The 10,396-nt window shown below is 45.0% G+C and overlaps 1 protein-coding gene across 1 annotated transcript; it reads right to left on the bottom strand.

The window, feature by feature from the left end:
• Positions 1 to 205: 205 nt before the first annotated feature.
• Positions 206 to 8,619, bottom strand: LOC310803972 (RNA-binding protein 5-like). The gene is made up of 25 exons (XM_083669007.1): positions 8,484 to 8,619; positions 8,088 to 8,134; positions 7,581 to 7,743; positions 7,283 to 7,435; positions 7,082 to 7,151; positions 6,559 to 6,632; positions 5,609 to 5,692; positions 5,311 to 5,371; positions 4,984 to 5,052; positions 4,706 to 4,866; positions 4,497 to 4,594; positions 4,248 to 4,335; positions 4,094 to 4,162; positions 3,855 to 3,930; positions 3,558 to 3,661; positions 3,303 to 3,444; positions 3,103 to 3,194; positions 2,834 to 3,013; positions 2,491 to 2,631; positions 2,197 to 2,283; positions 1,765 to 1,953; positions 1,506 to 1,580; positions 1,277 to 1,383; positions 1,036 to 1,165; positions 206 to 805 (listed from the first exon to the last, which is right to left on the bottom strand). Exons 2-25 carry the CDS (start codon positions 8,114 to 8,116, stop codon positions 680 to 682), a joined length of 2,568 nt encoding a protein of 855 aa, XP_083525133.1. The 5' UTR covers positions 8,117 to 8,134; positions 8,484 to 8,619; the 3' UTR covers positions 206 to 679.
• Between the last annotated feature and the right edge of the window lie 1,777 nt (positions 8,620 to 10,396).

Consider the following 10,396-nt stretch of genomic DNA (forward strand, 5'->3'; position numbering starts at 1 on the left):
CAACGTAAGTGTTCTGACTGCCACTACACATTTACATCTGGTGTGCTAACTTATTGCAATTATTTGAGGTTATGAGGGAGTATTGTGGAGTACATCAATGTGCTATAACCTGTAGCATCACTTCTTGTTATTGATCTGATTCTGTGTGTTTAATCAGCGAACATTCAAACACCACATAACAAAAACTGCAATCCACAAACGCACGTGAACAACGGTCAAGTTTAATAACGTGACGTTGACCTCTATCGAACAACCAAAGAGAGGAGCCCAGCACAGCCATATTTGTATTCTGTACATAATAAAACTATACAAACTGTACATCTTCACTGAAATGCTACTGACATCATTTGAAAGAAAAAATGGATAGCTTTTGTATTGAATTCGAATATATACACACTGGTACATTAAATAAAGAATGACTTGTTTGGCCAGTGAATAGTACACATACTGTAGGTAATGTCTTCACATTATCAGTGATCTCCAAGGCCACAAAGAGGACTCAAAAAAATGCATTACAACTAAAAACTCCGAAACAACTTAATATCACATAAAAAAGAAAAGAAAAAGAAATCAACAGAAATTGATATTTAACTTTTTCTCATTTACATTTTCACAGTAGCAGGTTAATGGAGGGGGGGGGGGTAAAGGTGAGGATGGAGTGGGTAAATGTTGTCCTAGTTCACTCTATTTCAGTGAAGCGTGCAAACATGGCCTTGCGAACAGCGTCCTTGTAGGTGTCAGAGGCTGACAGCTCATAGGAGCTTCCCTTGATACCCAGGCCTGTACCCTTGGTCCTTAATGAGGCCTGTAGGGACAAAGGGGAAAGATGGTTATGTAGAGAGACAGATTGGGCACAGATACCCCTCAGGTATCTCTGCTAATTGGGCACTCACTCTCAAACAAAACACACAGCCACACAATATCTCCCATCTGTCAGGGAACCGCCAAGGGAGAACGAAACCACCGTCCAGTTTGAGCAATGCGCTCACAATTTTACAGGTAAAAATCGTCCATTCGTGGTTCTGGCTGACTCACCGAAATGGGTGCGGTGATCCCTTGCTGATTGCGGCCGAGGCCCTTGCCCTCCTTCCAGCCCATGGCCTGCAGCATTTTGTTCCCGATGTTGTCACTGGTCAAACCAGCTTTGGTGGGCTGTTCGTAGTTCCTGTGTGTAAGGTGGACAGAGTGGGACATGGTGGTTGGTTAAACAACTGATCTGTTGAGGGAATAACAAACCTCCCTGCTGCGTTTAATGTGAGTGCTTATACAGGCTTACACTGTGGTGGGGGTAGGAGGCTGAAAGAATTTCTTCTTTTTGGGAGCTGGCGGTTCAGGGATGCCGTACTTCTCCCTCCGTTCAGCAGCGCGGTCTCTATATTTCAGCTACAGAGAGGGTCAGAGAAGGTAATGAGCACGATGAGAGAAAACTGCCATTGAAGACTCCCGCTTTCTAACACGCTTACTGTGAAGAGCGGAAATTGAAAAATCTTCAAAGTGCTAAATACCTCGATCTCTCTCCTCTCCAACTCCTCCAGCTCGGCTTCTGACAGTTTGGATCTTTTATGGATTTCCAAGTTTTGCTAAGACACAGAACGATTCCATTCACACAAGGAAATGGCAAAATGGGTCTTGGCATGACAATACTATAGAATGTACTTTCCCCATTGTGAGCTCAAGGACATTTCAGGACCCTGAGCAGATGGCAGTGCTCAAAATATCCACACTGATTCACGGGATAAAGTGCCTGCTGTTTTGCCATCCTACCTTGTGCAGGTCTGAGAGCTGCTGGTGGCGCAGCAGGGCGTCTTTGTTGGGGAACTGCCTCCGACAGAGCAGGCAGGCCATCTTCCTCCAGTCTGTCAGCCCCTCCGTCCCCTCTGGGTCGGCTGCCTCCTCGGGGTCACTGTCCCCGCTGTACGCTGCCACCAGGCCACTCTGAGGCTGAGGCTGAAGCTGACACACACACACACACACGCACAGCTCTTTTACAACTCAAGGACAACTACAAGGACCTTTAGTTTTGTTAATATATATATAATAATATGATATATATATATTTTCACATTTTGTTCTTTGGTACATTTATCAAAATCCAGGACTATCCCTGCCCCATCTAGAGCCCTGCCAATCCCAGCCGTTAGTGTGTTGGTTTTAATCCCCATGCTTCACCCTGGCACATCTAAGCCACATCCTCACCTTGGCGGCGGGGACCTCCTGCTCTCCATTCTTAACCAGCTCGTTCATCATCATCAGAGGAGGCTGCATCTCAAACCCTCCAGCCTGCTGTGAGCACCATGTAGAAAGGACTTCAGTTACTGGGCTCACCCATCGTCATTTGGGTGTAACAGGTCACACGCTACTGAATCTCATTTTTGTAAAGACTGCTGTGCCTTGACTAAGGCTCAGAGGTTTTCCAGGTGATGTCACACGGTCAGGAAAACCACCTGGCCCCGGCGGTTATAAGTCAATGGAGGGTGATTGGTGGCGTACCTTCTTCTCGAAGAGGGTGAAGCCTGCGTCGGCAGCTGCTGCCTCCTTCCTCTCCTCCTGGCTGATGGGTTGGAAGCCGCCCTTAAATCCCTCCTTCTGCTTGTTCAGGCTCTTGGCCCAGCGCTCCATGTCTTTAGCGATCTGAGATGGTAGAGAACAGCCGTAAGAATAAGGAAAAGGCGTGCTCAACTCTCATATCTTCTGATGAACGTGTGTGTACACACACACACACAGTATGACTTAACTATCGACATGGTCATCTCGCTCTCAGGGAACAGCTACATGACTTGAAGTCCCCTATGCAAGAAGGCCTTTTTCTCTGCCTCGTGAAGGTGCCCGTTACCTGCTGTGCAGACTTGCTCTTGGGCTTTTCCTTCTTGTCCTTGGGATCTTTGCTGGGTGTGGCTGCAGTAGAGCCGGACGCCTGTTCTGAACTGGCATCTGTTGCTGCTGGGGCAGGGACGTAGGTCTGCTTCTCACCGTCCCAGTACAAATACTGCTGTGTCTGGGAGTTGAAGTAGTACTACAGAGGACAACGACACATCATTAGTCAAATACACTGTCTGACAGGACAGAGCAGAGCAGGGTGAGACAGTTAGGTACGGTACATACCTGGCTGTTAGCATCGTAGTACAGACCCGTCAGGGGGTCGTAATAGTACCCAGATGACTCATCGTACTGGTAAGTGGAGGTGTCAGGAACGACTGGTCCCAAAAACAACAGAAATGCGGCGTCAGTATTCAGTGCACATCAAACTATTTCCAAACTCGACACAGAACAGTTCAGAGAATAGTGAGCCCCATCCATCTTACCAGTCTTGCCCTCAGTGGCAGGTGCAGACACGGTGGCAGCTGCAGCGGGGGGCGCCAGCGAAGCCGCCGCTCCTCTCACTGCAGAGGCGGCGATGACAGCAGGATGTGGCGCCACGTCGATCTGCCCTGCTAATTGGTGCGTCTGTGGAAAAAAAAAACGTCACGTTAAATTATTACACTTGCTAATAGTGTGACAATGTGTCATAGACTGAGCAGTAGGATTCTATAGAGGCGTAGGCTTGTTGAAGCACCCACCTGTACGCCAGGTTGATGGATGAGGTGAGGCTGGTAGACTTGTGCAGCCTGCGTGAGAAGCACATTGGCGGCTGCAGGGATCAAGCTCTTTATTCCTGGGGCAACTGCCGTAATAAGGAGATAGAAACCGGGATGATTAACAACCAGTTAATCCATCGCGATGCATTACAAATACGGATTAGTGGCGTCATCACACAGCCACACGACTCTTTCAACAATCACTTCTATCAACATTTTTAACAATGTTTAAAAATGCTAAATCATGAGTTGGGGGACGGGGTGAAGTAGGATTCACACCTCCTAATATTCCATCTCCGAGAGCAGGATCCAGGCCTGAGGGCTGATGAGGCCATGACTGATAATCCTGTCCGTACTGAAAGACAAACAACAACAACACACTCAGTACATGCTACTTCAATACATTAGTTTGATACAACTTACTTATTTCTCATATGAAGTTTCAGCTTTTAAGAGTATGCCCCACTCAGTGTGAATCTGTGAGTTGGCCAATGTCCGTGGCTATAGACTAGACTGACCTGCGGGTACTGTCCATAACCCTCCTGTTGGGAGCCGTAGTCAGAGGCACCACCCAAACCCTGCTGCATCTGCAAGACAGAGAGCAAGGCATAAGAACACACAGAGAGAGAGAGAGAGAGAGAAGCAACAGAGGGAGTAGGGCTTCAGTGGTACCTGGCTGGAAGACCACTGAGCAGCAGCTATAGCTGTGCTGGCCACAGAGAAGGCATTGACTCTACTGCTATCTGGCATCATGGAGTCTCTGTGAGGGGGGGGAAAACAAGAGATGAGATGAGTTACGGATTATGGAATGAGGTTGAGAGAAAAACAAGCGTATAGATGGCTCTTTGTCCTACTGAGATGAGTGAAAGGGAAGAGAGAGAGAGGAGGAGGAGGAGGATGAGGATAATAATGATGACTCACTTCCTGGCACTCTTGGCGAAATCCACACCAATAGTCTTTCCATCGAGCTTCAGAGGAGGCTGCAGGCCCTGAAGAATTGTGAGAAGCTGGGAAGCCTCCTACATGTGGAAAACACACACAGTCATACCATCATCATCATCGTCGTAAACCCCAATAAGACAGTCATGACATAATGAAAATAAATAACAGTCGGATGACCAATGACTTACCAAGGGAGAGGAGAGTTGCACAAAGGCGAAGCCTCTATTTTGACCTGTCTGCTTGTCCTTGATGAGGCGGATGTTGCCCACAGAGAGATGGGCATAGGGTGCCAGCGTTGCCATGATGGCCTCAACGGAGGAGAGGGGGGCAATGTTTCTCAAAATGATCGCTGTCAATAGAAAAAGGTTATAGAATGATCTTTTAGTACAGTGCAATAACATGTAACAAGAGCTCATCGCACCATATTAAAAAAAACATATGAAATTGTAATGAAAAGGGTCCTCACTGTCTCCACAGTAATCTCCAGGTTGTTGAGGCTCTGTATTCATGCCACTGGGACCAGCACAATCCCCATCTGTATAAAACACAACAGCCAAGCAGTTCCATCAAATCCTCCTCAGCAGCTTTGACCATCATCTCACCAGGGAAGAGCCACTGGACTTTCACACCAAGTGCCTGGAACACTCTAATGCAATACACGGTTCTCTTGGGAGGGGGGGGAAGGGTAAACATTTTTCAACACAAGGTGCCTGTCAAGTGGGTTTGAGGCATCATTTGTCTCTCTGCTGAGGCATCCACATTTGGGGGTGCAAGTCTAGACAGGGCGACTCACCAACTTTGACTGCTCCACATCTGAAGCACTTCAGCCTCTTCCGGAAATTGTACAGGCCGCACTGCAAGCAACCGGTTACACATTGTTTTCAATCAGTCGCATGAAACTTAAAATGTCAAAACTGCAACCTGTATAAGCTGCCAGTGACACTTACCAATAGGGACCATGTTTCTAAAGTAGATGGCAACTCAGTATGCCATATATACACGACACAGACTTCATGAGTGAAACTTGTGTTTCGACCACAAAATAGCGAGGGATTTGCATGATGGAGGGCAGTTTGGGAGGGGACACTTACAGCATTGCAGAGCCAGTTTTCAAACTTGTGTCGGCGGTTGCTGTAGTGCATGGCCACGCTCTTCCCCTGGATCACCAGCTGGTTCTGTAAGATCAAAGGCCACCAGTTATTTCCGCTTCCCAAAGCGACAAGCCACACAGGAAGGTGAGGTCCTGATACTATCCCACCCCATGAGCGAGCACAGCCAGGAAGGGAAAGAGTGGCTAGAGTCACACTCATTTAGGTAGAGCCCCTTAAGGAATACAGGGGTCAGTAGACCAGAGAGAGAGAGAGAGAGAGTATGTAGGTGTGTGCATTTGGGAGTGAGTGTGTATTGCCCTTTAGAAGGATTCTAAAAGTGTGTCGGACCGGAGTGCTGCAAGCCCATCCTTGGCCCATTCCCATTGGTCTTCGGATTTTAAGGAGGAGGTGTGAAATGGGCCAAGGGACTGAGCAGGAGCAGAGTGTGTTATGGAACCCTGGGGCAGCCACGCCAAAACAGGACTATTGTCAAAGACACTCAAAAGCAAAGAGAGCCTACACTCTGAAAGTAAAAGTGAAATCCCTCTACCCAAATAAAAGAAAACAAAACAATAACACTTCAAGAGGCTAAACCTATGCTCAATTAAGTACAACAGAACACACTCATCGAATGTATATCCACTGTCGATTGCTCAGGCACTTAAATCGAGTTAAAAAGTATAAGTTGATACTTTGTGTGTATCCAATGCTCATCATTCAACTAACAACATAAACTAAGCATTGGATCTAGAACACTTTTGTCAGTAAGTTGTTTAATTCTTGGCAGGATAAAGTATCTAGTTCATGATATTAGAGGTGTCTTAAAAACAGCCTTTATTATCACAGATAAATAGGACCCTCAGCTCAAATTTCATGAGGATCAGTCTCTCAGTGCATTGGGGAACTGATATCTTAAGACAAAATTTAGGCTTGGCGATTGTTGAAGCAACCTGATTGGTCTCCATCCATCGGGTAGCATCTTGCAAGTGATAAAACTCCACGAAGGCGAAACCTCTGCTTATACCTAGAGACAGCATTCAAATATAGACGGGAGTTGTGTTAGTTAGAGTGCTTTGGCACAACATTCAATCTCTGTCACAGTCTGCTTCACAACCCATTATAAGTGAAACAGTGGGTGGGTGGGTGGGGGTGGGGGGGGTTCTTTTGAAGAGGGTGAGGGGAGAACCTTTGCCATAGCATGAAAGCCCTCATGAAAGATGATAATGCCTTGACACACTTAATTGATTGCTATGCAAAGATGTTTAATGTTGATGGGGTTTTTTTACAAAAAAAGAGACAGGTTTAATTCCTTACCTGGTCTCACCATCTCATCTAATTCCCTCAAATAAAAACAATCCACAAAATAAATGTTCCACTGATACTGTGTATGATGGGAGGCCCTTATATTGGATGCAGGGTGGCTTGTACAAGTGTGAAGCTGAGTGAGAGGCTCCTCTAGACAACAACTCTCACCTGTCCTCTTCTTCATCAGCCGGATGTCCACAGGCTGAGGTCCCTGCAGATGGTCAAGTACAGCCCGGATCTGAATCACAGAGGGGGGGGGATTAACCGTGCCATAGCTCACCATATGCAAGAAAGGTCATGGTCTTCTAGCCACAAATGTAAAGTAGACCTAAGCCTAAACGATGTCACTAATGAAATGGGAGGACCTACATCATCCTCTGTGACGTTGAAGGACAAGCCCCTGAGCATGATGGTCTTGCTCTCTTCTTCGTCTTGCTCCATCTTGTAATCCTGGTCCTGATAATCTCCATCAGAGTTATAGCCATCTTCAGACCTGTCACTGTTGTGTCGCTTTCGGCCTCTCTGCAGGAGGAACAAAATGGTCAACTCAGGAAGACTTGTAACCTTGCAGCAGGGCACACCCAGACAGATTATGAACATTTTGAGTCAACACCAGCCCAATTCAAAGGCCGAGTAATCTGTAACATAATGATTCCTTGAAACTCACCTCATGGCTGTCTCTGTGCTCATCATATCGATCACTGTGTCTCTCATCACCCCTGCGCCGGTCATAATCCCACTCTGGGTCTCTTTCCCGTCTTTCACGCCACTCAGAATCATCTCGCCCCCGGTCTGACCCATACCTCCCACTGCGGTCACTGCGACCGAGCCTTGGAACACAGACACACCAAAAAGGACAACATAATCATCGGAAAAAATATCCAGCCAGCATAAAATAATGTAAAAATCATATATCCATCTCAAAGACATTAGTCAGAGATAGAACATTCTCAGTAGGGCATGTTCGATTACATGCACTCATCGTAGCTTAATCGCCCAAGAACTACAGAGTTTGTGTTGACTAAGTAACATCACAGATCACTAGGACGACTGGGCAAGGACAGTGTTATTTCCATGTTAAAAAGGTTTCGCTCCGTTAACGTTTTGTTGGTGGCTCTGCATGCAGAAAATCACTAAAAATGCTTTCAAGTGAGCTAGAATTAGGAAAACTCACCTTTTATCAGCTCCCATGACACACTGCATACAGGTTATCAAAAGTGACTATAAAAATGGGAAGATAAAAAACAAATTTGGTCAAGACTTGTTGAAGCACCACTGGCTCCATACTAGCTAGCTATCAACTGAATAAACAATGCAGCTAGCTTAGAATTAAATAACAGTTAGCGATCAATGCTTTTCTTATTCATGGCAACATGTGTTTCGCATGGTAGCCTACATTACGTTAGCTAGCTACCTAGCTATCTGGAAAAGATAGTCTTCTTTTAAAGGGTTTGCTTGCTAGCTAGCCAGCAGGGACAACAGTTGACTGGCTAGCTGGATCGAGCTCCATAGCTAGCTAGCGTGCTATGAACAAGGCACTGCAGACATACATCGCAGGTTGAGAACTTACCAGTTAAAGACAATGTAGTTAGCTTAGTATTTCAGAGAACAACAGTTGTTAGCAGTCTGCATTAAATACTGTAAATATCTCCGTCTCTTCCTCTGTCCGATCCTTCAAGCTACACAGCTAGTAAGTCATCGTTGCTTGTCAAAGATGGCGTTCAACAGAGCCCACCCTCCTGACTGGCTTGTTGTGATGACCTGTCTTTACTAAACTCCTTATTTGGTGACCAGAAGTGTTTGATTTAGCCACTGTGATATAATCTCTGCTCTCCTCCATTATTCATATTTAGGAGACAATAATCAGTCGTTTTTAAAAAAAAACATTCTAGCTAACCTTTTAAGACCAAGATTCCCATTGAATGCTGACAAAAAAAAAAAAACGTTGAAATTGGGCAGCATGGCCATACACAGTACTACAGATACACATCTCAGATGTGATGCAAAAGCCAGCCTCCAAGAGTGGAGCATTTTCCATAAGAGGAAACAGTGCATGACCACTCTTCCATGTGTTCCATGTTCTGTCCTTTAGGTTGTTTATCATAAGCATACAGTAGGCCTACTATTTTACAAGTCCTCCCTGTAGCATGGGGGGATACTGGAATAGAGGCTGAAGTGAAGGGAGCAACCAAAGACAAGTCCAGTATATTATTGAGATAGGTTGATTGATATTAAAATAGGTGCTATAAACCAGCGATACGCAGGCATTGACCTGTCCACTGAAACATTAAAACATCACTTCCTTAGACCCAACGCACAAGCCTCTACTTCCAATTACAGTTTTTCTTGATTGCTTGAGCACATTTGTCCAAACAGAATATACTTTTTCAAAACAATTAACACACAGGCCAAAACTGAAACACATTGGCTAAAATGACACATTTAATTTGCAAAATGCACTAAGACTCAAAACATTAAATACATGACACAAAATCAACTACCTGCATCAAAACATACAACTTGTTAGCCAATTAAAACGTATTTCTATCAATCGTTACACAATGGCCCAATAAATACTAACTACAACCATCAATATACCCTTATTGACTTTACCTCTGCCACCAGCGTGTGGTTGTCTTTGAATTTTATAAATACAGTAAATATGTACCTCGACCTCTATGAACCCCTCTTCCTCTATGAACCCCTCTTCCTCTATGAACCCCTCTTCCTCTATGGACCCCTCTACCTCTATGGACCCCCTCTACCTCTATGGACCCCTCTACCTCTATGGACCCCTCTACATCTATGAACCCCTCTTCCTCTGTGGGCCCCTCTACCTCTATGGACCTCACTACCTCTCCTTTGCCCTCCACTTCTTACTTGGTCCATTCTTGGAAATAGCAACCCAGAGGTGACCTCCTTTATGCATGAACAGAACACTATGCATGATAGAAAACACTGGGCATATAATTTTTTTTTACAGCAGAGCCTAATAAACAAGAAAGGGAACGCAGAAGTGGTAGGAAGTTGGAAGTGGTTTGCGAGGTGTGTGTGTGTGTGTGTGTGTGTTAGAGAGAGAGAGAGAGAGAGAGAGAGAGAGAAAGAAGAAGTACAGAAGATAAGCACAGAACAGATTTTACAAAATGTCCAGTTCATGTGATTCTCAATGTCAAGAAGACTATGTGACACCACAGTACAAGATAACTCAAGCACTTCTTTTCCATTGCCATGAAAATGCTGAATGATCAAAATGAATTTACTTTTGAAAAGGATAATATCACAATCAAACAAAACAACAAGGTAGATTTTTACATTTAGAATGTTTGGTAAATAAGCAGTGTTAAATTTTAATACATTCCATTTCATTACCATGGCAATTCAACAATGACATTTGACGATGATATCACAATGAAATATAGCAACTTCAGCAGAATGTTTGATTCTAGAATGTTTGGTTGATAGGCGCCAATGTTCATTTAGAAT

Source organism: Argentina silus (genome assembly GCF_951799395.1).
Source record: "Argentina silus genome assembly, chromosome: 4".
Classification (NCBI taxonomy): Eukaryota; Metazoa; Chordata; class Actinopteri; order Argentiniformes; family Argentinidae; genus Argentina; species Argentina silus.